General features: G+C 40.2%; 1 protein-coding gene across 2 annotated transcripts; it reads right to left on the bottom strand.

The window, feature by feature from the left end:
• Positions 1-54: 54 nt before the first annotated feature.
• LOC134801274 (coatomer subunit alpha) lies at positions 55-26,720 on the bottom strand. 2 transcript variants are annotated; one of them, XM_063773812.1, is made up of 23 exons: positions 26,390-26,720; positions 24,519-24,635; positions 23,921-24,157; positions 22,365-22,502; positions 21,967-21,978; positions 21,570-21,721; positions 20,476-20,613; positions 19,869-19,952; positions 16,819-16,999; positions 15,372-15,524; positions 14,523-14,743; positions 12,230-12,367; positions 10,723-10,826; positions 10,005-10,171; positions 7,613-7,810; positions 6,800-6,981; positions 5,351-5,480; positions 4,620-4,728; positions 3,850-3,982; positions 3,075-3,250; positions 2,252-2,467; positions 1,139-1,344; positions 55-372 (listed from the first exon to the last, which is right to left on the bottom strand). In XM_063773812.1, the coding sequence occupies exons 1-23, from the start codon at positions 26,615-26,617 to the stop codon at positions 115-117; spliced, it is 3,678 nt and encodes a 1,225-aa protein (XP_063629882.1). In that variant the 5' UTR covers positions 26,618-26,720; the 3' UTR covers positions 55-114. The 2 variants fall into 2 exon arrangements, with proteins under 2 accessions (XP_063629882.1, XP_063629883.1); XM_063773813.1 differs by lacking the exon at positions 21,570-21,721 and having other exon boundaries at positions 21,815-21,978.
• Between the last annotated feature and the right edge of the window lie 249 nt (positions 26,721-26,969).

Here is a 26,969-nt window from a genome sequence, read left to right as displayed (position 1 = left end):
TAAAATAAACTTCACAAAACTGTTATATTACTTTAATAAAAACACTCCAATATAATAATAATACTTTTATTCTATATCCTTACAATAATATACATATGCAAAACGGAATACGCATTATCTAGTAAACTGAAGGGGACAGATTCTAAGTCCGAGGACATCTTTTCCAATTTCGGCGACACCGCAGACGGGGCAGAGTTTTCCTTTGTGCTCTGGGAGGTAAGAAGCGGCGCAGAGGGAACATTTTTCCTCCGGCTTGCCGCGGTATATCGGTTTGTAACTTATGCCGCAAATAGTGAAGGGATTGTGCTCATCGTATAGTAATTGGTGTTCATCGGTTGGCGTCTTTTCGCAGGCTTGGAGGATTTTTCTTGCCTGTAAAATAGGAGAGGTTTTTGAAATAGGTTACTAACGGGATATTTTCCTTTAGTTACATGGAGATCACATTTAAAATATTTAAAAACATTAAGAGGCGTATTTCAAGGCCCTTCTTGACTTCTCAGTACAGAATCGCAGTATGTCTTCCAGATTGGTGCGTATGCGGGGGTACACCTGTTCTTGAGCCTACGTGGCATTCAAGTGAATCAAGTGTCAAAACTCATGTCACAGCTGCCAAGTCAAAATAGGGGCTTATAAAACGAATATACACAATCCAATTAAGTCATTTTTAAGAGTCTGAGTCTACAAATACATCTCGAAAACCCGAAGTAAGCTTTGTTTCTAAGCGTCTAAACCAGAATTAAGTCTCGAACGCCCCGAGTAAGATAAGCCGCATGATTTATTTTACTCGTCACTTTTCATCAGATGAAGACTTTTAGCGGTGGTGGCCGAGTAAATCTGACTTCCGACTTTCAATCTGGAGGGGGTTCAAATCCTGGTTCGTACCAATGAGTTTTTGGAAACTTATGTATGGAATATCATTGGATATTTACCACTAGCTTTTCGGTGAAGGAAAACATCGTGAGGAAACCTGCATACATCCGTGAAGAAATTCAAAGGTGTATGTGAAGTCCCCACCCGCATTGTGTCAGGGTAGGGACTATAGCCCAAACCCTCTCATGCTTGAGAGGAGGCCTGTGCCCAGCAGTGGGACGTATATAGGCTAATATATATATATATATATTTTCATCAGATTGTTTACCTGTTGCGCAACTTCGGGCCTAGGTCCAAGTTCCAGTAGTCTCCTGGCGAAGGACGCAGCGGTCCTGTAGTTCTTAAGCTTGAAGAACATGTTCAGGGCAGTTCTTAAAGTCAGGATCTGGTGAACGGGCTGGAGCTTGCAGTGCGTGAAGTAAGCGGCCATTTCGCAGGTCCGCTTCTGCTCTTCGAGTGTGTTTTTGGGCATTGCTGCGAAAATATTTAGAATAAGAATAATATGTACAAAAAAGTTGTATACATTTGCCAAAGAAAAATAACGTGGAGGTATTTTAAACATTCGAATCCCAAGGATTAAACTGTCGAGGTTTGTAAATATCATAAAATATGGTTAACACGAAATAAAATTAGGGTCAGACTTGATATTAAAATTACGTAATTAATCACAAAAAAGAAAGAAAATCAACAAACAAAACATGAACAAAAACAAACATTGCTAATTTCGTTTAACAATTTACTAAGTATCAGGTTAAACCATCCATAAATCGTTTTTCAGTACTTACATGACATATAATCTGTACAAAATTAAACATTTTAGTGTCCAAATTATTACATACTATAACATAAAGTTAAATGAAAACTTAATTAATCAAACTTCAATTGTTTAAGAGCGATCATTCTATCAATTTTATCAACTTGGCGTAATTGACTTAATGTGATTGGCCGATTGAAATAAGAATAACAGATAAATGTTTAGCGAATACGCCATAAAACTACAGAAACTGTGGCAATTATATCCATCGACTAAGCATGTAAGTAGAAGGTGGTACAACAGTTGTTCTAATAAACTGTGCTAATATTGTCCCTTGGAATAACAACAAGAAATAGTTGATCCATCCGGTAGCATTTGGGTGACCAGGGGCCTATTGCATAACAAACTACAACTAATATTACAAGCGGAACTCCTTTTCTAATTTCACTTATTAAATAAGGAGTTCCGCTTGTAATGATGAAAAAAAAATGAGAAGAGAGGCCTATGCTCAGCAGTGGGCGATAAAGGTCTAATATGATGATGATGGTCACAGGCTGCTAAACGACGTCCATAAGAACCCCTCGTAGACTTTTACCCCTTATGGGCCACCAAAAAATGAAACCTCACCTTTTCTAGCCGTCTCCATCTGCAGCCCCAACAGATATTCCCTACAAATAGCCAGTAGTTGTTGCGCCTCGGCAAGCTCCGCTTTCCCCTCTACGTGTAACAGCGGCACGCGTTGCACGACGCGTTGTAATTTCTCTGTGGCCTCGGTGAACTTGCCGGCGGTTGTAAGTTGGTAGCATTGTTGCAGTTGGGTGACAAGGTCGTTGAGTTTTGCAGCTGGAAAAGAAATAAAAAATGTAAAAATGCAACGAAATATTAAATGCCCTACCCATTCTGCCCTCCTAAGCCGACGCTATCTCAAAATCAAATGATTTTGAAAATGGAATTCTCAGTTATAGAAACTAAAGTATAAGTTAGCAATTAATTTTCTCTTGAGATAGCGCTTTTCGGCTTAGCAGGACAGCATTATACCTAAGTAGGGTGACTGCTATAGTTATTGGCCACTACATAGTAATTGGCCACTCCATAGTAAGGCAGAAAGAAACAAGCCAATAGAAGTCTCATTGTTGAGTGGCCAATCGGGTGGATCAACTTTTTTGTGTTGTTGTTCTGGCTCCATGAGCTTCATGAGCTCATGCCTTAAAACTTGTTTACGAAAAAATGTATGTTTGGTAATACCAAATACTCATGGTAAAATCATTTTAAGAATTGTCCAGGGTAGCGTAACCATGGCAACGAGTAACACTAAAGTGTATTCACCCAATCGAAATTAGTAAATTAGAAAAAAAGCCAGTCACTACAATCAAATTAAATTAATTAATCCTGGTCACGGCACCAATTTAACTAACCAAGCTTTATGGTGTATAGGTAATTAGGTACTTACTGACTATTGGCAGTAAATCTTTGCCACTAGCCTCCTGCCAGTTTCTGTGCAAGTTGGCGACGAGCGGCGGCGTGGACGGGAGCGCTCCGAATGTAAGTCGCGCGCTGCTGTACATGGCTAGGAACGTTTCTAGGTACGGCTCGAAGTTCACCACGCCCACTTGCTCGTTTAGAAGCCTGAGGAAGAAAATAAGTTTATTTAATTTCCCTCTTATTCATACAACTTTTTTTTTTTCTTCAACTCTTGTTTTATCCATTTCTTACAAATACATAAGCCAATATGACAAATAAAGACAAACGATTCATAGCTAATTCAGGCCAGTAACGCGTTTATAAATAACGCCATCAATGTGCACGCACTTTACGAATAAAAGAACTTAACCGAAACTGGACAAGATTTTTTTGGAATGGATAAATCACTAAGGTGATGGCTTCAGTAATGGACAAGGACCCCCTGATGGCTCTGATGTATCACTTCTTACTTTAAATAAAGTAACGGTTAAACATTTATTTTGCAAAAATCAATTTATGCCCGTATAATTTTTAATTTACACGGAATTGTTCTTCCCTGGTGCCGCTATGGTTTGTGCCTGACACTAGCACCTCAATTGCTCAGATAAAATCAGACTGTGACATGTATTAGATGCAATGTTAATACTATAAAATTAAATCTCCGCTAAGACTCAAACTCTATGTATAAGATCAACCGAAAGCTCTAATTAGAAGTGTGTTTAAATAAAGGTGAAACAAAACGTGGCCACTGAGACTTAAATTACCTGAAAGCGATCTCGAACTGTCCAGTAGCGACGTGGTCGTGTGCGGTCTTGAGTTTGGCCGACAGGGCCACGCTCGAGCCCCGGGTCGGGGCCACGAAATACGCTGGCGTGTCGTCGCCGCCGTCGATATCCGCTACACAAAAAAAAAACATTAGTTCTGTCTGACCATGGTTATAAGATCAGAAATGACATTTTGAACGAAGGTCAAGAACCGAAGTGTCGATGGAAGAAGAAGAAAGAAGGAAAATACAACAGAAATTTAAAATAAACCTAACCTAAATATAATTCAATGTGCGAGATACGAGCATCAAGCAATTAACTTCGCCATCTAATTAATTACACTTAATAATATCGTTATAATTAATAACCACTGGATACAAATTGTCAGGTGACAAGCAAAACTCACTAATTACCACCACAAGTTCATAGCCATAGTGAACCATATTAGTACTAGAAGAAGGTCGATTTTTGTTTAATTTTGTTTACAGTAATTAGTGACTTTTACTTGTCACCTGACGAAATGGACACCCTAGTTTGAAGGAAAGTAGGTGTACGTCAAGTGTCATCGCTTTGGCGAGGAATTTAAAAATTTGACAATGACAAATTGACACCTTCTTGCTCATAAGTCTTTAGTATTTTATGGCTGTTACTTTGGAAAGCTTATGATAGTGATAAAGTCTGTGCGGAAAGAGAAGAGTCGAGGAATGTATTGGCCATTCCACAACTCTTCTCTTTCCGCACAGACTCTATAAAACAAGTGTTGTTTTTACCAGAAACAGGTGCCAGCTCCTCGGGCAGGTCCAAGTCCTCGTCGCCTACGTCCCAGCCTCCATCATCGCAAGCATCTTCCATTGGTTCTTCGTCACCTTCACCGGCCTCCTATAATATTGTATAACATTAGCAGGAAAATTATACAGCGGGCCTACCGCGTGTCGCGTTCGACGTGTTGTCACTCTGTTGGACTTGTAAATTCGTACGTAAGTGTGACAGGGGGGCTAAATGTCAGTCCAAACAATGTGTATGACAATAGGGAATATTAGGCAAAGCTCTGCGTAGGTGGCACCACTAGCACTTCAGTAAACAAACCTCATTGACATCATCAATGACATTGACACATCATGCGTCGCTAGGTCAATCACATGGCCTACCGTTTTCACGACAATCGAAAGTTCGGTTTCTGCCTCTCTATCACTCTTGCTTATTCGATTGATAGAGAGGCAGATAAAGAAATTTCGATTCTCGCGTTTCGCCGTAGGCCACCTGTAAACAAACCGCCATGGTGCATCAATGTCATACTGAAAACTTGTCAAAAAAACTGTTTAAGGCCTAGTATGTATAAGTTGATATGGTTTACTAAACAAATTAGTGCTGCACTCTGGCGGCAGAACATTGCAGTAATACTCCCTATTGACCGCCTATTTTCGACAGAACGGAACGCCTGTTAATGGCTACTCCGTTTGGTTATAACCTCCGAGATTCGAACAATACAATAGTATTGTACCTTGTTTTCTTGAAGTACATCCTCGTCATCGTTCCAAGCACCAGCAGCCTCCAGAGGCTCGTCACCAACAGCGCCCACGCCGGTGTCCAGGCCGCTAGCGCGTGCTGCGCTCGCGACTTCAAACAGGGACCTGTACACGACGAGCAAAGTTTAAAAACTTTTACCAAACCAGGCGTGGCTCTCCGCGATTTCGTCGCATTGCTACAGGTAGCTACAAGTACATCCGTTCCACACCAATTTTGGTGGCTAGCCATAAGCCGCGCGTGGCGCTGTCGCCACCTAACAGCCATATCTGTCCTGATCTTAACAGACGCGTTTTGTTAGAGTGAGTCTTCTGTACCTAGTACTATTATTTATTCTGTGACCAACTGCGGTTTGATTAATGTAAAACCTATACATTTTTTCAAGTCAGTTAAAAATAAACCTTTGTCACCTTGGCTTAAAATGAAATGATTGATATAGTATGTCAAACAACTTTGTCAGTAGAAAAAGGCGCGAAATTAAAATTTTCCATGGGAGATCAAACCATTTACGCCTATATTTTTTAAATTTTCCGCGTTTTTTCTACTGACGGAAATGGCTTGACAGACCATAACTCTGTTTTAAAAATTAGCTCAGTAGTTATGATGCTACGGAGGAACACACGACAATTTACTAAAGTAGCCATAGCCATTCTTGTATGTGACGTTCCACGGGTAAAAGTACCTTATGGCGCTTACGTCGCATAGCACCGCATTAGTATAGGAGCGTCGTTAACCTTTTCAACGCCAAGAACACTTAAAGTTGTCGTTACTAGTCGTGCGCAAATTTTGGAAACAGAAGGACAAAGAAATTATCTGTGTCTGGCATTTTGATTTTTGCGTTTATTGTTGCCGATTTTGGTATGCTATGAGTCTGTTTACGGCGAATTTATTTGGCCATTTTTAGGGCTATTTGAATTGAAGTAACCTAGTTCTTATAAAAACAAGAATATCAAAAACACAGACACAGATACTAGCAATGTTGAACACATATAAAAAAAGTGAAAACTCAATGACATTGTAACAGTTTTTCGATCAGGTCACGTGTCCGCCTTACGAAGCGTCTTAGGGGCTGTCCATACATTACGTCATCGATTTTTGACGATTTTTGACCCCTCTCCCCTAAAATTATCCAAAAATCATGCTTCGAATGACCCCGTTTCCTCCTACGTCATCCGATGTCCAGACCCCCCTTCCCCTAATTTGAAATGACGTAATTTATGAATAGCCCCTTACGTCTTACGCTGTCGCGAGTTTAACATTTTTTTCCCATTACAAAAAGTGCATAGCGCCGCTAAAGAAGTTTTCACTTCAAAAATATTCATCTAGGGCCAAAATCTAGAGAAGAAAATGTCAAAACGTTTTTTGTATGAAAAAATGACCACCAATGTATCCCCTTAAAGAGAAAGAACAGAAACTTGATGCTTACTTGGAGACTGCGAGTAGAGGCCAGTTGGGCTGCGAGTTCTGCACCGGAAGCGGAGGGCGGAGCACCTTCTTCTGTAGCTTCACTTCCGGCACCGGAGCGCCCGCCGCCTCGAGCTGCGCCTTCAGGGCTTCCGCCTCCTCGTCCAGCTTGTGATTGGCTGCCGTCAGGTAGGCTAGGGACAGCTGGGGAAAATAATAATAAGTTAGAATTTTGCAGTTAGTTAGCTATACTCTGTATCTTTAGGTATTAAAATAAAAGTAAAACAAAATCTGCCCTCAAATGGCTCCTTAAGACAGTTGAGGGTAGATGAAAACGTTACATGATCAAATAATGTAGGTTAAAGTCAGGCCGTTCAGTGACCGATCCAGGCGGTTTTGTATTTGGTTTGTTAACCAATAAATGTTATAACTACCCGAAAATTTACAAATTGTTTGTTTACTTTTTTTAAATACCTAAAGATACAGACTATGGCTAGAGGGGAAGTATAAAATAGTAATGAAAATTTGATCTTAATATTCAGGAGGTCGACTTAAGAATGAACAAAAACTGTAAAGATTTAAAAAATAAAGCTAGCCGAAGAATCATTCTAAACTATAAAAACATGTCCTAAATTGTCCTTTCCGGAACGTCACTGTTATGGGTTTTGTAAGTTCTTGCCAAGTCATTATCTTATCTGCGGTCGTACATGCAAAGGGACTTCAAGTTGTGTCAACCCTAATAATTGCTCGGAGCAATGCTGAGCCGAAAGGTGCCGAGTTTCCCCGAAATAAGGAGTATCTCCCCACTCGTTCTGAGACAAAAAATATTATATACCTGGCCAGCGCCCTTGAGAAGCCTGACTCTCTCAGCAGCATCTCCCAATAACAGCGCCCCTTGGAACTGCGCGGAGGTGTCTTTACGGATCTCTGCGATCTTCATCATCTTGCGAAGCTTCTCCAGGTTGCCGGTGATGAGGTACAGGAAGGATAGTTTGTCGAAGTTCTTCGTGCGTTGGTAGCACATCTCGACGATCTGTCGGGATGAAAATATTACGTCAGTTTATTTATGTACCTATGTTGGGGAGAAATATAACGATAATAGATGTAAAGCTAAAACAGTAATTATACATTTTACTTATTTACCTAAAATTACCTAATTATCTCGCCTCTAAAGCCACCAAAATTGGACCATATCATGCTACATAACCTCCCGGTAGATATTATATATTTAGATTTTGAACGTGCATTCGACAAAGTTCCTCATCAGAGACTACTTTTGAAACTAGATCATTTTGGAATCCGTGGAAAGTTACTAAAATGGATAGAAGGGTACCTGTCAGACAGAACCTTCAGTGTGCGAGTCGGTGACTGCCTGTCTCGACCACTAAACGTGCTGAGTGTAGTACCTCAAGGATCTGTCCTCTCTCCAACTCTGTTTGGAATATTTGTGACTGACTTAATAGCACTAATAGAGTCAGAGTCGTGCTTTTTCGCAGATGATGGCAAGTTCTTTGCTTTTCTTCGGACCAGCTGCAAGCTGACTTGGATCGGTTAACGGAGTGGACCTCGCAGTGGATATTGAAAATGAATGTTAACAAATGCGCAGTCCTGCACCTCGGTAAAAAAAATCCTATGGTCCAATACATGATAGGAAACACTCCAATTGCAGCGGTGACGTCTCAAAAGGATCTCGGTGTGACAGTTACAAATAACCTGAAGTGGGGTGAGCACATAAATAACATAGTCAAAAAGGCAAATTCGTTCTTGTATGTTATAAAACGCTCATTTCAATGCATATCTGTTGAAGTTTTTATCAAAATTTACAAAACATATGTCCGCCCCTTGCTTGAATATGCTTTCCAAGTATGGAATCCTTATTTTGTCAAAGACAATACCTTCTAGAGAATGCGCAGCGAAGAGCCACCAAGATTCCTTTTAAGCTGAAACGCCTACCTTATGAAGAAAGGCTAAAAGTACTAAAACTGCCCACACTCAAAGCCAGGAGAGCGAGAGGAGACCTCATCGAGTGTTTTAAGATTGTTACCCACTATTACAACCTCCCTGACATTCACGAATTAATCAATATGAGAACTATCAGCCGCGAGACCCGAGGTCACAGCCTAAGAATTGTTCGCACTCCCACTACTACTAAAGCTGCATATCATTCCTTGTCCAACCGTGTCGTGGCGGCTTGGAACCGTTTACCGGATAGTGTTGTGACTGCTCCTTCGGTCAATGTGTTTAAAAACAGATTGGACAAGTGGCTTTTAAACAATAAGATAGACGATGTTACTTAGTGATGTGATATGACTTTACAAACTAACTATATAGTACTGGACACTGTGTGACATAGGCTCATCAGCTAAATAGCTGCTCGCCTATAATTATATAATAATAATAATAATAAACGCACGCCTTATAAATGACCGGGCTTAAAAACCCGAGAGTTTGTAACGGAGATAATAATATAATAATAATACATATAAGGTTGTATTTAGTATATTATTTGATGGTTCCAAGTCTGCAACGCGACCTCAGCCAGCTTATCCCACGAAGTTCCAAACTCTTCTTCTAGCGCTACCTAGATGTTGCCACAAAGCAAGTCAACTAGACTTTGAACCTAATTACGCATTTCATAAGGTCGTATTTAGTGTGTCACTTCATGATTGTCTCACCTCCTGACCCACCTTGATTTTGAATCTTATTGTGTAGTAATTAAAGTCGAATTTAACGGATTACCTGATGGCTCCCAGTCTGCAAGGCAGCCTCAGCAAGCTTGTCCCATGAAGATTTCTCATCCAAACTCTTGGCTGCCTCTAAAGCTACCTCGGTGTTACCACAAACAAAGCCAACTAGACTTTGAACCTTATTAAGCACTTCATAAGGTCATACTTAGTGTGTCACCTCATGATTCTCTCACCTCCTGACCCACCTTGATTTTAAAATCTTATTATGTATTATTTAAAGTAGAATTTAACGGATTACCTGATGGTTCCCAGTCTGCAAGGCCGCCTCAGCAAGCTTGTCCCATGAAGATTTCTCATCCATACTCTTGGCTGCCTCTAAAGCTACCTCGGTGTTACCACAAAGAAAGCCTACTAGACTTTGAACCTAATTACGCAATCCATAAGGTCGTATTTAGTGTGTCACCTCATGATTCTCTCACCTGACCCACCTTGATTCTGAATCTTATTGTCTATTATTTAAAGTCGAATTTAAAGGTTTACCTGGTGGTTCCCAGTCTGCAAGGCCGCCTCAGCGAGCTTGTCCCACGAAGACTTCTCATCCAAACTCTTGGCTGCTTCTAAGGCTACTTCGATGTTGCCGCACTGTAGGGCCAGAGACAACCTCGTCCGGGCGTCTTTCACGAAGTGGAGGGCTACTTCGGGATAACCTAGAATATACATTATTTTGTTAGTTTAACATTAATATGTAGAGTTAGACCAAGAAAAGTCTGCAGCGATTTTGACAGCACACGCAGTGCCAGTCTTATTTTAAACTCAATCTTATGACGTATAAATAACACTTGCACTGTGTGGACTATCAAAATTTCTGCAGACTTTTCTTGGTCTTACCCTACATGAGGGTTAATTGATATTCCTCCTGTCCAATTTCTTTGTCCAATGTCGTTTCACTCTCTCATTAAAGCAAAATGTGAGACGCAAGGACAAATTGGACAAAGAAATTGGATAGGTGGAATACCACCCTAAGTTATATTGAATAGGGCGACAAATTATAACTCATTTTCTTTATATAGTAATAAAGAAATTATGTACTAGTTTGTAATTGAGTTGCGTTCTTAAAATTTGTCGGTAATTTACAGCGAGTAGAAGTTCCATCTTTTAATTATTAATCTGTCACAGACTTACCGATAGCAAATTTATCGATGTTTCATTTTCTCAAACACTCATTTATGCCACAAAAACTTCTATGTCTGGTGAGTACCTTTCTCTTGTAGATAGGCGATGATGCTCTGTCCCACGAGCTTGGCGGTGCGCACCATGTGCAACACCTGGTCGTACTGGCGCGTGACCAGCGCCAACTTGAACCTGGAAATAGGACTTTATTCAGGAAAGAGACAGGAAATTATTCAAAAAACTTAGCAATCTGTTAAATCCATGCTAATGTTATAAAGGCGAAAGTGTGTCTGTCTGTCTTTCTGTTACCTCTTCACGCTTAAGCCGCTGAACCGATTTAGTTAAAATTTGGTATAGAGATAGTTTGAGTCCTGGGGAAGGACATAGGATAGTTTTTATGTCGGAAATCATCCCTGAAGATAGTGCAAAGGGGGGTGGAATTGAAAGAGTTAATGCATTGCCTAGTAATCGAAGTAAGCAATGCGCGAATTGAATGATTGCTATTAGCATTATCCAGGCGCTATACCTACTTTAGCTGCTGTCACTAATTCCACGCAGACGAAGTCGCGGGCAAAAGCAAGTTCTGTATCTTTCTAATAAACTCAAAAGCCAAAATGACAGATAGGGACCAACGATTATCAGCGACTTGATGTACGTTTATGACTGAAAACATATTTAGGGCTCATTTAGACGGCGCGCGAACACGAATGCGATTTCAGTTATATTGCGGACTATTGAGGTTACAACAATTCAGCCGACCGATTAAATTACGCAATGTAATGGAATTCGCATGCGAGTTCTCGCACCGTCTAATTGAGCCCTTATTCATCTGAAAACTTTAGGGCAAGTCGCGGCTACCATGGAGAGGTCCTGAGTATGATAGGAGAAAAGCGATGCTTGTTAAATGCAATAAGAAATAGGAGAGACATGATGGTAGGACACCTTATACGGCATGACAACTATTTATTATACTATATATATTTTCCAAAACATCCTAGAAGGCAGGATTGAAAAAACAAGAGAAGAATGGAGACCTAGAATTACTTATCTCAGCCAAATAAAAAATAATGCGTCGTATGAAGAAATTAAAAGACTGGCACAAGAAAGAAATGATTGGCGATTACTCCACCGACAAGAGCAAAGCTCTTAAGTTATGAATGTTATGATGATGATGATGATGATGCGGGTACCACGCATTAAGCGCTCCAGTATTCTCGTAAGCGTAACTGAAATAGAATTCGCTCTCCTATACGAAATTGTACGGTTGTACTTATGTTTTGTAGCCTTGATTGTCTTATGTGCTCCGTCTAGTTATTAAGGTGCTCCGTGATACAAAGTAAAACACGCTTCAAGCCGGACTTTTCTTTTATCCATGCAGTCAGTGGGGAGACACTCCTCACTTCGGTCAAACTCGGCTCCGTTCGGCTCAGCATTACTCCGAGCAATTATTAGGGTTGGCACCACTTTACTTCCTTTTGCGTGCGCGACCACAGATAAGATAATCACTTGAATTTTGACAACCCTAAATAGCCGAAAGGGATAGGGAAGCCATTATTTATTCTGTGATGATTCCCATGTATACCATGTAAACTGACCTGTATTCTGTAGGGTCGATGTTCAGCACCTTGGGCCTGGCCTCACGGTCGAGGCAGACGACTCTAGCACCAGACTCGGAAGCTAGCACCTTCACGGCGTAAACTGGCACGTCCAAAGTGCGAATGATGCCATAGTCACTGCAAAAAAGATATCATAAATGAGCGTTTCTTTTATTTTTTGCCATTTTTATATATATTGTGACCTTTTTTGCCACTTTTGGGTTATTTCTACTCAGAATCACGAGCTTTTTCGATCCTAATGGGATAAAAAAATGTCCCAAAGTTTTTTTTCCTATTGTGTTACCGTTTCCCCATACACTTTGTATGGCGGTAACAAAAACGAAAGTTTGAAAAATGTATGGAAATTTTAGGACACTTTTTTCTCCTACGTAGGTTGCCCTGAAAGTTTCGGGAATTGCATACTTAGGAACGTATATTTGACATGTGTTATACCTCTTTGTTACAAGCATAGTCTCATTATTCGAAAACACTGGCCACTTAGAAAAAAAAAACAATGTTCTATTTTCAATTGTTTTTTAAAGTCGTTGAGTCGCTGGTGAAAATGGAGCTGTCCCGCGAAAGTTTTAGAGCAATGATTTATTATGACTTTAAAAGTGGATTAACACAACAACAATGTGGAGACCGATTGACTATTGCTTTTAGTAGTGAAGCACCTTCGAAGACGACAATATACAGGTGGTATTCGGAATTTCAACGTGGCCGTGTGTCTCTTGCGGATGACGTACGTGAGGGTCGACCGAAAACTGCCGTTACCGATCAAAACATCGATGTTGTTCGCCAACTGATAAAAGAAGATAGGCATGTTACATATCGGGAAATTCAGGAGACTTTAGGCATTGGAATGAGTCAGGTACAAGTTATTTTACAGCAAGAGTTGGGCGTGCGGAAGTTGTTTTCCCGGTGGATTCCTCACTTGTTATCTGACGACCAGAAAACGGTCCGTGTCAATTGGTGCCACAAAACCCTAAAAAGATTTAATGGAGGAAGCTCAACTGCCGTTTTTAGTATTGTGTCAGGTGACGAGTCATGGATTTACGCATATGAGCCTGAATCCAAAAACCAATCTCGAGTATGGGTTTACGAAGACGAGCCGAAGCCAACAAAAGTTGTTCGTTCTCGCAGCACGATCAAAAAAATGGTAGCCACGTTTGTCTCCAAATCGGGTCACGTGGCGACTATTGCTCTTGAAGATCGAAGAACTGTCAATGCCGATTGGTATATAGGCGTTTGTTTACCGATTGTTTTTGCTGAACTGCGAAAAAATAACCCTAACCGCCGTATTATACTACACCATGATAATGCCAGCCCTCATACTGCTCAGAAAACAAACAACTATCTGAAGGGCGAAAAAGTCGAATTACTGGACCATCCTCCGTACAGCCCCGACCTAAGTCCCAACGATTTTTTTACTTTCCCGAAAATAAAGAATCGGTTGCGTGGTCAGCGTTTTCAGACCGCGGAAGAAGCAGTCCACGCTTATAAAATGGCCATTTCGTCAACCCCCAGTTCAGAGTTCAATAACTGTTTTGAAAACTGGTTTCAGAGAATGAAAAAGTGCATTAAACACAAAGGAGAATACTTTGAAAAACAATAAAAGTACTTTTATTTCATTTAAACGCGTATTTTTTCCAATTCCCGAAACTTTCAGGGCAACCTACGTATAAGGATGAAAAGGGCTCGCGATCCTGACTATAAATAACACAATATATAAAATGGCAAAAAATAAAAGAAACGCTCAAATAAAACATATTTCTAAAGACTTCAAGGAGTTTTACAACCTTATGTATGCAATAAATCTGCTCTAATCAGAAAATGTGGCCTAAATGTATATAACACTTAACCTTGACAATGACTTCGTGCAAATGAACAAGGGGCTCCTGTGCCGCCCCCACAACGAAACGAAAGTGGGTCGTTGTTGTTCTAAGAAGTGTGCAGAAAATGATATGTTTGTGCTCTAGAGCACTGTACTTTCTACGCACGTTTTTTTTATTTTTTTTACGATAAGCACTTAAAATTTTGGTTTTAAATGGATTTGTATTTACAATTTCCATTCTGATAAATAACCCCCCGTTTGAATAACGATATTTTTACCTAAATTGCACCCTTAAGAAATACTATACTGAACTTAGCCGTGTTTTATTTATGCACATGTATTTTACTTTCCTCATATTCGAAATGAAAAGTAGAGTGTTTAACTCGGGTGAAAGGCACCATTTCATCCCTTGGTTGACAATCTACTATTGATTTTGTTATATCTTCATTAAACACTCACCCATCTCTGCAGCAGTACTTGATATGGTTGGTAGTGGTGTATATAAACACCGGCTGTGGAGTGCTGTCATCGAAGGCTCCGGACTTGACTCTAGCCCCTTCTGTCACGGAACACAGCTGTTCCAGCTTTCTGGTGCAGATGGTGACGGTGTGCTTGCCCAGTAAGGCGACGAGGGACATGTCAGAGTTCCAAATGGCGTAGCGGCATTTGGACACTTTCACCTAGAAAATGGAAAAAGTGCAGTTCAAAAAACAAACCGATTCGATTAAGGAAGGTATTCCACCTGTCCAATTTTTTATCCAATGTCATTGCGTCTCATTCTCTCATTAAAGCAAAATGTAATACACATTGGACAAAGATATTGGACAGATAGAATACCACCCAGAAAGACACAAATTACTTTTCGTTGTCAAACATTGTTTTGATAAAGATAGTTTATTATTCAAGTAGGCATATTACGATGCGCTTATGAACGTCAAATAAAGCTACACCGGCTCCAACCCTACACCTCTGCCTCGAGAAGATTTAAGTCCCCCCTCAATTGGAGGAGGGTATCCCAATATGGAACGGCAACAATTTGAATAACCAAAAAAAAGGTAATTTGACTGCATTTAAATAAAGTACCAGAAGATTAATAGATAAATGTAGACAGCAATTATTTTTAGACACAATTTCTATTTTAAAACCCGTATAAAACTATAAAGAGTAGGTAATTTGATTGTGACGTCACATGCTAGTGTTTCATATAAATCCATTGTAGCAAAATCGTTTTGACAGTTCGAAAAAAGAAACTGATTTGACTAGTAGTCAAATACCCTATTTTCTATTCTACTTCCTAATTGGCCTTACCGTGGCGATGGTCCGTTTCTGCTGTACATCCAACAACTGAACGCAGTCCGGTTCGCGAAGTAGCAACATCCCCGTACCAGCATACATGATTTCCTCACAAGTTGGTGTGGAGATCTTTTTGGACACCTCGTTCTTCAGGTTCTTTATGACGAGCTGTAAAAATACATAGGCGTTAAATTAGCATCCGAGTCGAAGGACCACGTATCTACTCATGTGCTAGATATTTTTTCTTAGTTAGTAGTGCATTGTCGAAAAATACACGTGAGGTCTCCTTATATGCCGTCCCCCAACATGTGTCGTGATTTTTTCGTGACCGTGACACAAACCCCCTCCCCCCCCATCGAACCTCGCGTGATTTGTGCACAAGCCCTATGTTGTAGAACGTGATATTTCTAACAAATCGTGTCAGCATTGACCCCTAAGCCCTATGCCAGGCGTGTCTCACTCCGCAATTTTGTGGCGTCGCTACAAGTACACGCGGCCCACACCAGTTTTGGTGTCCAGCAGTAGTAGTTACCGCTCACCGCTATGGAACGCCTGCTCGCGCTGCGCCACCTTGCGGTCATATCTGTCGTGAGACGGGTCTCTATTGTTTCCCAAAAAGTTTAAAGTCACAATGTATTGTTTGTCCGCATTTTCGTTTGTTATAATTTGTTTGGTTCAGAAACGCGTAACTTTTCAGGATTGCTATAAAACAAACCTAACCTCATCTATCTATAGGATAACTTTACGAAAATCCTGAAAAGTTAACGGTTTCAGTTTTATGACTAATAATAATATGACAAACAATACTTTACGACTTAAAACTTTATGTGAAACAAAAGGCACCCCGTCGGGGGACGCGTTTTGTTAGAGAGTGAACCTTCTGTACCTAGTACTATTATTTATTCTGTGCCTATGCTTCTAACCTGGTGGTTCTTGTCTAAGGCAGCGAACCGGTTCCTAGCGACCCACACGGCGTGAGACCGGCGTACAACTCGTATGAACTGCTTCTCAGGTATATTAGAGTAGCCAAGGAGGTCACAACTTAAGACTCTACTCTAGCGGCCCAGCCAAGGTGACAATCGCTTGCGTTTCGCCATCGAATCGCTTAGTGTGACATATTAGTGTGACAGTGAAAGTTGAGTTTCGTTCGGAGCATGCGATTGGCATGTTGTCTATGGGGCCTGGCAGTTCCTGTCTATAGCTCATCCACTGAGTATGTTGTGGACCGTGATATTTCTGTCAAATGAGGGTTTCCGCGATCGAGTTTTTCACTAGATGACAGCACCGTGGCGAAAGGTCTAGCTGTCATAATCCACCAATCTTGTTTAAAAAGGTTTTTTTTTATTGGTGGATGTTGACAGCAGCTGTCTAAAAGACCTCTCGTCACGGTGCTGCCATCTAATGAAAATCTCGATCGCGGAAACCGGATTGTGGCAGCATGGACCCCCAATATGCTTCTAACCTGGTGGTTCTTATCCAGGGCAGCGAAGCGGTTCCTGGCGACCCACACGGCGTGCGCGGCGGGCGCGCGCAGCGGCTCGGCCGTCTCGCCGCCCTCGCGGCCGGCGTACAGCTCGTACGAGCTGCTCTCGCCGATCCTCCAGTTTACAAGGACGCACCATTCTGCGTGGTTTAGTGACATGCTGGAAAAAATTTAAAAGATAAAAAACGGGCGCTTGGAAATCGTATATAGGACGGTTTTGACGTGATAACGTCTTATAAATTGATGAACACCGGTAGCATGCACGAAAAAGTGTCACGTTGTGGACGGATCTCCATGGTAACCTTGTGGACAGATCTCCATGGTAACGTTACGTAATGTTTTCTTATGACGTTATCACGCAAAATTATTGTCCGTAAACCGACTTTACAGACAACCATATTTTTTTAATGAATCAGGGAAGACAGCTACAATAGATAGATAGATAGTTCTTTATTGTACAACCGTGTTACAGAGGTGTTATGTAGTACATGTGAGTTTCAACGGTAACCCAACTCGGGTATACAATGGACACTTATAACTAACTTAAAACTAAGAAACACATAACTATTATACACATACATAGCATATATGAATTATTGATATTGATATTTATTATTAACAAGATTTTTTCAAATAAATATTATTCTATTCAATTCTATATCTATCTATACTGAGTAGACAGTATCATGATTCATGAAGAATATAATTCAAATAAATCCTTGAGAGAATAGAATTCATTCTTTATAAACCATTTTTTTAAACTACGCAAAAACTCTATGTCATCTAGCATTTTTAATTCATCTGGAAGCTGATTAAAGACGCGAATGGCAGTAATATATGTGCTTTTATCGTAAGTTTTATTATTGACTAGAGGCAGTTTCAAGTTATACTTATATTGAGAGCGAAGGTTGTCGCGGAGGGAAGCTAATGTTGTAAAATAATTCTTGTTGCTCTTAAGAAATTTACAGAGTTCGTATATATATATGCCAGTTAAAGTTAGAATACCTTTGTCCTTGAAAACATTTCTCAGTGATTGTCTGTAGTTCATACGATAGATAGTTCTTATGCACCTCTTTTGCACAATAAATGTTGACTGCACGTCTACGGAGTTACCCCAGTATATGACACCATACGTCAATAGAGAATATATGTTTGCGTAGTACGCACTAATAACAACATCTTCAGAACACGTTTCGGATAATATAGATAATGCGTAACATTGACTGGAAATTTTGCTATTAATCTTCTCTATATGATGTTTCCAGGTCAAGTGAGGATCTATTGTTAAACCTAAAAAACTTATGTTGTCTACTTCTTCTAACAAAGTGCCTGACTCCATCACATTTAAATTTGTCGGAAATTGTTTACAGTTCCTGAACTGCATAAGTTTAGTTTTTGTTAAATTTACTTTTAAGTTTATTGATTTTAACCAACTGACGACTGTCTTTACAGTGTTACTAATACTTGTGCAAAAAGTATAGTCTATTGTTTCACCAGAAAATAAGATTGTTGCATCGTCGGCAAACATTACACATAATTCCTCAATAATATTTGGTAACTCATTGACATAGGAGAAGCTCCCTGTTGCCGGTGTGGATGAGGAGGATTTCACACTGGTATCAAGGAAGAAGAAGGCGCGCACGGCGCCTCGTAAGACTCAGTGTGGTACCGCCGAACCGGCTAACTCTGGCTTGCGGGTTGCTACATCGAGTAAGGCGCTATATGTGTCGCGCCTGCACTACACCGCCACGGCTGCTGAAGTGGTGGAGTACGTACACCAGAAGACCGGTTACTCGTTGAGGGTGCTCCAGCTTCGATCGCGCCACTACGTGCACTTCAACTCTTTTGTGGTGCGCGTGCCGCGACCGCTGCAAGAGACCATCGAGTGCTCCGACTTCTGGCCGAAAGGTGTCGTGTTTCGGAGATTCCGGGGCAAACTGCCGAATCCGACACAAGAACAGCCGATTCAACGGAGCCACGCCGTTTTGTCGCATAAATAGTGTTTAGTCTTTAAGTTTATAATATATATATATATATGTATGTTAGTCTGTAAGGTATTTGTAATATGGGCCTTGTTGCCTGATTTAAATTTTAAATAAATAAATAAATAGGAATAAAAGAGGCCCTAAAATACTGCCTTGAGGAATATCTCGTGCTACTTCGAGAAAATAGTCTTAGAAGACCTTCCCTAACATTTTAATTAATGACGATGACATTAACAAATTTAGAAAATTATGTGAGCGAAAATGACGTACATTTTAACCTTTTGAACGCCAAAGCCAAACGACGCATCCATTTGCGGTGTTTTTCAGTAGATTTTCATCAAAAAACGATCGACGTCAAATGTCTTTGGCATCGTTGTCACGATTTTGCGTTGACGTCAATTGCCGTCTGTGGCGTTCAAAAGGTTAACAAACTTGCTGGTATCCCGTTAATCTGAAATTTGGTATACGATGTCATCAGGTTGGTCTGATGATGAAGACCCAAGGTGGCCATTGGATATCTCTACTAATATTATAAATTTGAAAGTAGCTCTGTTTGTTACTTCTTCGCGCTTAAAACGCTGAACAGATTAAAATGAAATTAGGTATGTGGATAGTTTAAGGCCCGGAGAAGGACATAGGGTAGTAGTTATGAATCTTCATCAATCATCATCATTATGCCACGCAGATGAAGTCTAGTCTGTGATAAACGAACCACGTTAAGCTTAACCACCACATTGAATCGTCTCGATGAATATAACTCTTTTAAACTTTTGAACGCCAAACGGCGCATCCATTTAGCGTGCCACTGACGCCACGGGGGTAACATTTAGTTTTGTGAATATATAATGCCAACCTAAAAGTGGGGTGTTTTTCAGTAATTTCATCAAAAAACGATCGACGTTGAAATGCCGTCTTTGGCGTCGTTGTCACGATTTTGCGTTGACGTCAATTGCCGTCTGTGGCGTTCAAAAAAAGAAAATACAGTCTTTAATAAACTTAAATTATTTTTTTATTACTGATTTCTTAATTCCAGCAATATCTTACCTGTAGGGTTGATTTCTGCCACTTCCCTTGATCTGCATGACAGGGGAATCACGGTTGGTCTGCATGTCCAACTTGCGAATTTGCCTGTAAATTGTCACGAGCTTAATTTGAGAACCACCTAAAGTAGAATATCGTGTAGTGTCGTGTAAGGTGGAATTTACAATTTGAGACCCACCTACACAATTTGAGACCCACCTAAAGTAGAATATCGTGTAGTGTCATGCAAGGTGGAATTTACAATTACATTGAGAATTGCATTATTAAATTTGATTGTAAGTTAAACTATGGATAATCTCGGTGCCGGGCTGAATCTTATACCTCTAAACGAGCAATTCTTGTATATTTGTATATATCGGAGATCCCGGAAACGGCTCCAACGATTTCGATGAAATTTGCTGGATTTGGGGGGGGCGACAAATCGATCTAGCTAGGTCTTATCTCTGGAAAAACGCACAGTTTTGAGTTTTTATATGGTTTCCGAGCAAAGCTCGGTCTCCCAGATATTTGGCAAAAAGTGATCAAACTTTTTTCTTTTCTACTTAAATATACAAATCTGTTTCTAAATTTGATGATGCAGTCGACAGATGGCCAAAAACAGAGTACTAACCTGTCTTTAATATAGAAGAGCAGGTTGTTATGCACGGCGTACGCGGGCCGCTCTCTCTGCAGCTTGAACAGGATCATGCCGGCGTCGTGGCCCGCCGCGAACAGGTTCAGGGTTGGGTGCGCGGCTAGCACCCAGTAACTAAAACAATAATATATTATTATAGGGGTCCCTTTGTTTCCCATAAAGTTTTAAGTCATAATGTAATGTTTGTCATATTATCGTTAGTCATAAAACTGAAACCTTTAACTTTTCAGGATTTTCGTAAGGTTATTGTATAGACAGGTAAGGTTAGGTTAGGTTTGGTTTGTTTTATGGCAATCCTGAAATGTTACGCGTTTTTGAGAAAAACCAATTATGACTAAAGAAAATTCGGACAAACAATACATTATGACTTAAAACTATTTGGGAAACAATAGATACCCATTATTATATGATGAACGTTAGAATTTAAATAAGTTTTTGGCAATAAATTCATTTTTGGTGCAAGCTTTTATCGCTGACTGTACTTTTCTTACCACAGACGGCTAATACTCGGTTCTAAAATCCCTAAACAGTATTAGGTTGCGTTGTTTCATCACAGAGTTCCTATGGCCACCTCCTGTCTCTATCATCAGATCAGCTCGATGGTACCATAATGTTCCATTGTCATCCGACTTACATATGTATGGAAATTTTCAGCTCAATTGGAAATCGGGAAGTGGGTCGAATTTAGCTTCCAAGATTTGATCCACACTAACATACATACTATGTACATACATACTATGTATGTTAGTGTGGATCAAATCTTGGAAGCTAAATTCGACCCACTTCCCGATTTCCAATTGAGCTGAAAATTTCCATACATATGTAAGTCGGATGACAATGGAACATAAAGGTACACATACTAACAAGGCAAGTTAAATAAAAGCTAAATCGCTCGCCAAGTGGTCCCTCTCTTAAAGTGTCCAACATTGTTTTTTTTAATACTACATCGGTGGCAAACAAGCATACGGCCCGCCTGATGGTAAGCGTCCCCGTGGCCTCTGGACGCCTGCAACTCCAGAGGTGTTACATGCGCGTTGCCGACCGTTGAACGCGTATATGAATGTGGTTACCGTTCATGTTCGCGCCTGAACGAGTGCAAACACGTCCTCTTGGTCATGTCCCAGACACGTATGAACTTGTCCTCGCTGTTGGACAGGATCAGCTCGTGCCGGGCGTGGAACAACACGCAGGACACGTTGTTGTAGTGCCCGCGGCACGTGTCTAGTTAAGAGTCACGGAGGTAACTCTGTCTCTCTCCATCTAACTCGCTGCAACTATACAGAACAAGTTTGAACGCGTATATAAATGTGGTTACCGTTCATGTTCGCGTCTGAACGAGTGCAGACACGTCCTCTTGGTCATGTCCCAGACACGTATGAACTTGTCCTCGCTGTTGGACAGTATCAGCTCGTGCCGGGCGTGGAACAACACGCACGAGACGTTGTTGTAGTGCCCGCGGCACGTGTCCACTTCCCACGCCTGTAAAAAAAATGTTTTATGTCAACAAATGAAATTTTAGACACATTCACACGACACACGTTTTTGACACGAGGTTTTCTCGAGGGACTACAGCCTGGGGTTATTCAAAAAAGCCACAGTTTAACAAGAAGATCATCGAAAGCGGATGCAATGAATTTTAGAGTGGGATGGAACGCTGCCCAGTTGACTCTCAACCTTAGACACATACACTTTAAGTCCACTTTACCTTGGCATCGTCCATACGCCACAGTTTCACTAGGCGATCGTCAGCGGCGGACACTATGAGCGGTAGAGTGGGATGGAACGCTGCCCAGTTGACTAGTACAGCTTTTAAACTTAGAGTAACAATATCAATCTTAATAACATAATGTTAAAGTCCACTTTACCTTGGCATCGTTCATACGCCACAGTTTCACTAGTCGGTCGTCAGCGGCGGACACTATGAGCGGTAGAGTGGGATGGAACGCTGCCCAGTTGACGCCGCGGTCGTGCCCTTCTAACACATGCTTCACTACTGCGTCAGCCTGAAACAATAGGATATAGTTTATTTACATTGCAAATTTATTCGAGAACTATTTAAATTGACGAGTGACAACCCTTCCTCTTAATTTTACAGATTTCAACCCCCTTAGGAGATGAAAATAATTTGATGTTTTTCATTTTATTTATGTAACCTTTCTGTGTGCTGTGTGCCAAACTTCATTAAAATCCATTCAGCCGTTTTTGCGAGACTGCGCAGCAAAAATTCTAACACATTTTACATGAGCGAAAAGAAGCCTAGAAGTGGTATATTAGGTAAAATAAGTGATCTCATTTTACAGTACGGTACCAGCAACCTAAATTCGAATTATGGCATCTACATAGAAGTAACTAATATGTTTTTTTTTTACATATTATAGCAGGCTACTTCAATATGTTTTATCAGTTAAAAAAAAACGCAAGTATGATTAACAAGAGCATTTAATTATAATTCATGTAGGCACTTACAGCTTTCTTGGCCTGAAAAAAAACCCGGGAAATTAGTTAACTAATTGGGTATTTGTAGGTATGTATTTGTTTATTATAGTGTGTGACCGAATAGAACTGACCGACCGAAAAATAATGCACACATACTCACGGTGGTTTTTGCGAAGGTACTAGAATTTTGAATTTTTTGTTCTTCAAATTCTTTGCTACAAGACAAGTCATTTATATTAATTTATAGTTCTCCTTCCTAATTTCGTCGAACTTGGCTAAGGGTTAAAACGCCCTGTATGTAACAGTGGGGAGACACTTCTGCCTTCGGGCAAACTCGGCTCCATTCGGCTTGACGTCCTTTTGCGTGCACGACCACAGATCAGATAATGACTTGAATTTTGACAACCCTAAACAGCCGAAAGGGATAGTGCCATACATTAGAAAGGGATAGCATGATTCGTCCCTGAATCGCTGTCAAACTGTGGTTTTGTAGGAAGTGTCCTTTCTGTACGGTAGTACTATTATTTATTCTGTGATAATAATAAAGGTGTTATTGAACCTGTCCAAACAAATCTGTCGCCTGCGGATTCCTAAGATGCTGCCAACCCCTGCGCCCTGGAGCCCCATTCTTCTTCCGTAGCCCGCTGAAGTCCCACACACGGACAGACTGGTCCAGAGATGCAGACGTCAGATCATCTGTCGGATAACTGACCTGACGTAGTTGTGTAGATGGACAGACTGGCCTAGCAACACATTAGAGAGAACTTATTTGTCCAAACAGGTCCGTCGCCTGTGGATTCCTAAGATGCTCAGCCAAACCAGCCGGCCCTGGAGCCCCATTGTTCTTCCAAAGCTCGCTGAAATCCCACACACGGACGGACTGGTCCAGAGACGCGGACACGATCAGGTGTCGGGTGGAACAGCGCATGTGACGTAGTTGTGTACATGGACAGACTGGCCTAGCAACACATTAGAGAGAACTTACTTGTCCAAACAGATCAGTGGCCTGTGGATTCCTAAGATGCTCAGCCAAACCAGCCGGCCCCGGAGCCACATTCTTCTTCCGTAGCCCGCTGAAGTCCCACACACGGACGGACTGGTCCAGAGACGCGGACACGATCAGGTCGTCTGTCGGGTGGAACTGCGCGCACATCACGTAGTGGTTGTGTCCGGTGAGGACGCTGATGCATTGGCGGGACTGCCAGTTCCATATTCTGATTGTCTGTTGGGAATAGGTGCAAACAATAAGAAAAAGTACAAATATTTTTTATTTATTAACAACTTTATTTTGGATTCTGGCTTTAGTCGCGGATTGGACACACGCGACTGGCAGCGCGACGATTTATTCAACTTTATATATTTTGATCGAGTCGCTCAGTACCCGGCAATATGTTCTGGACGACAGCGGCGGCGGCGGCGGTCGGCGTCAGTTGCCACCGATCGCGTGCGTTCAATCTGCGGCCTAATAACTAGTGATAATGCAAGGTTGTACGAGTAAGAGGTTAAGGAGTTTCTAATTACAGTATGCTGATCCTAGGGGCAGGGACAAATGTATTAAATGTTTAAACTTTTTTCTAACTTACCTGGTCATCAGAGGCACTAAGGATCCATGGATACTCGTGGTGGAAGCATGTGGTGCGGATGTAGTCCAAATGTCCCAACAGCGTGAAAAGGCAGCGCCTTTGCTTGTAGTTCCACACCTGAACGGGTAAATCAGTATTTTAGGATTGACGAATAATGGCATATTTAAACACATAAAAAAAAATACAAATGCAATGGTATCTTATTAGAAATAAAAAGTCATGAATGGTGAATTCAATTTGTCACTTCAGATTTATGACATGAAAGAATATTTCTAAGTAATTCTATTTATTATTACTAAATATGTATGGTATTCTTTATAGATCAGTTTTTTATTTTTGGTATTTGTTTTCCTTCATTTTGAGGCCTTTGCCGAAGGGCAAGCATACAAAGAATACAAAAGATGGGAGATAATAGAGGGATAATGTGCAACTGTTCTTTGTTCTGTAAATAAAGGCTATTTTATTTTTATTTTATTTTATTTCATTTTATTTGATTTTTTTATTCAGTACGGGTTTAAAATATTCATTGCTTGGAATAGGTAAAATGGTAAGTGATAGTTCTCCTCAATATCCTGAATCAAGAAAAGGTTACCAAAAAAGAAAGTGAATAAAATTAATTGAAAATAATTGAAATTAAATAATAAAATTATAAATAAAAGTGTCATGATGGTTACATAAGACTTAGTTAAGCACTTGTCACACTTCCTGATTTAATTTATGATAAGAGACAGGATGATGTTGAAAAGAGAAGCTCTAACTTTCCTTCCACAGAATAAATTCAGCAACGTATTGTACATAGAACAATATATACAAAATGAAAGTTATTTTAAATGAGTTAAGTATTCAATAAAAAGTGGCCAAGTGCAAGTCGAACTCGCCCATGAAGGGTTCCGTAGCAGCAAGTAACATAATAAATTTGCGGTTTACGATTTATGATGTATTAAAAAAAAACTACGTTCTAGATCTCGTTCAAACCAATTTTCGGTGGAAGTTTGCATGGTAATGTACAGCATATATTTTTTTTAGTTTTTATTTATTTAATCTTTATTGCACAAAAGAAAAATCTTATAGTACAAAAGGCGGACTTAATGCCATAAGGCATTCTCTACCAGTCAACCTTAATCATTCTCTTATTTTAGAAGTTACAGGGGGGGGGGGGGGGACACATTTTACCACTTTGGAAGTGTCTCTCGTGCCAACTATTCAGTTTAGAAAAAAATTATATTAGAGACCTCAATATGACCTATCCCACATGTATGGGATTGATGAAAAAAAAATTTTTGAGTTTCAGTTGTTCTAAGTATGGGGAACCTCCAAAATTTATTGTTTTTTTGTTTTCTATTTTTGTGTAAAAATCTTAATGCAGTTCACAGAATACATCTACTTACCAAGTTTCAACAGTATAGTTCTTATAGTTTCGGAAAAAAATGGCTGTGACATACGGACGGACGGACAGACAGACAGACATGACGAATCCATAAGGGTTCCGTTTTTTGCCATTTTGCTACGGAACCCTAAAAAGTATGTCCTTGTTAGAGAATACCACCTAAAATATTGATTTCACAAAATATACCAAAGAGTTAAAATGTTAAATTACTGATAATTATTATTCAGGTTAAGATAAGGCAACACTGATGTGGCCTATAAAGTTTACATTTCATCCTTATATTCATATGGGAACATTCTTAACTGTTGCCAAAATGATTTAACATTTTTTAATGTAATTGCTGAATATAGTCCAGGAACTTGAACATAATAAAATCTTCTAAAGTCTGTGTCACCGAAAACAGTCGCAATGCACTGCATCAAAAAACATGTTGTAGATATTCATCCAATATCAGACACTTCCTGTCGGCATTAAAAGACCTTACCTTGATTTTATAGTCATCTCCTCCGGACACAAATAGGGGCTGTTGAATGTGGAAGCAAATGCCACGTACAGGACCATCGTGTTCATCAAATTTCTCCAGCAATGTACACATACGATAATCCCACAGCTGAATCACCCCATTGTGCAAACTGGCCAAAACCCATGGTCGTTTAGCATGAAATGATATGCCTTTAACCCTGGCCGACTTTGTCTCGAATTTTGTCAGCATTTTCACGCGAATTTATAGAGATATTTAGTTAAATTAGACTCTTACAGAAAGATACAAACGATCGACATGTCAAACCGGCTGACGTGACACGTTCAACCAGGGATGTGCAATGCCAATCGGTAAAATAAAATAATCGGTTTTTAAATCAGTCGTGCTTTAAACAAAGTATCCGAACGTAAAAATAAGGTAGATGCTAATAAAGTTAATGTCAAAAACGAATAATACTAAAGAGATTTAAATGAAATTTGTTTAATTAGCATCACAGGCAATGTATTTAAAAAATTAAATGTCAACAAAGTTTGCTTGTCGTGGTGGTTTTTGCAAATAGTTGATTTGTCCACATTTATTGTTT

This window comes from Cydia splendana, chromosome 21 (genome assembly GCF_910591565.1).
Source record: "Cydia splendana chromosome 21, ilCydSple1.2, whole genome shotgun sequence".
NCBI classification, from domain to species: Eukaryota; Metazoa; Arthropoda; class Insecta; order Lepidoptera; family Tortricidae; genus Cydia; species Cydia splendana.
Note: the sequence above shows the minus strand (reverse complement) of the source record. Positions and strands in the feature narration are given on the sequence as shown.

What these genes read in the sequence shown, in the direction of transcription:
- LOC134801274 (XM_063773813.1), bottom strand. Translation starts at nt 26,617, where the DNA reads ATGCTGACAAAATTCGAGACAAAGTCGGCCAGGGTTAAAGGCATATCA. An exon ending in CTCTTCTATATTAAAGACAG is followed by an intron (nt 19,953 to 20,475) that starts GTTAGTACTCTG and finishes GACAATTTACAG; the next exon opens with GCAAATTCGCAAGTTGGACA. An exon ending in ATGTACTTCAAGAAAACAAG is followed by an intron (nt 4,729 to 5,350) that starts GTACAATACTAT and finishes ACAATATTATAG; the next exon opens with GAGGCCGGTGAAGGTGACGA.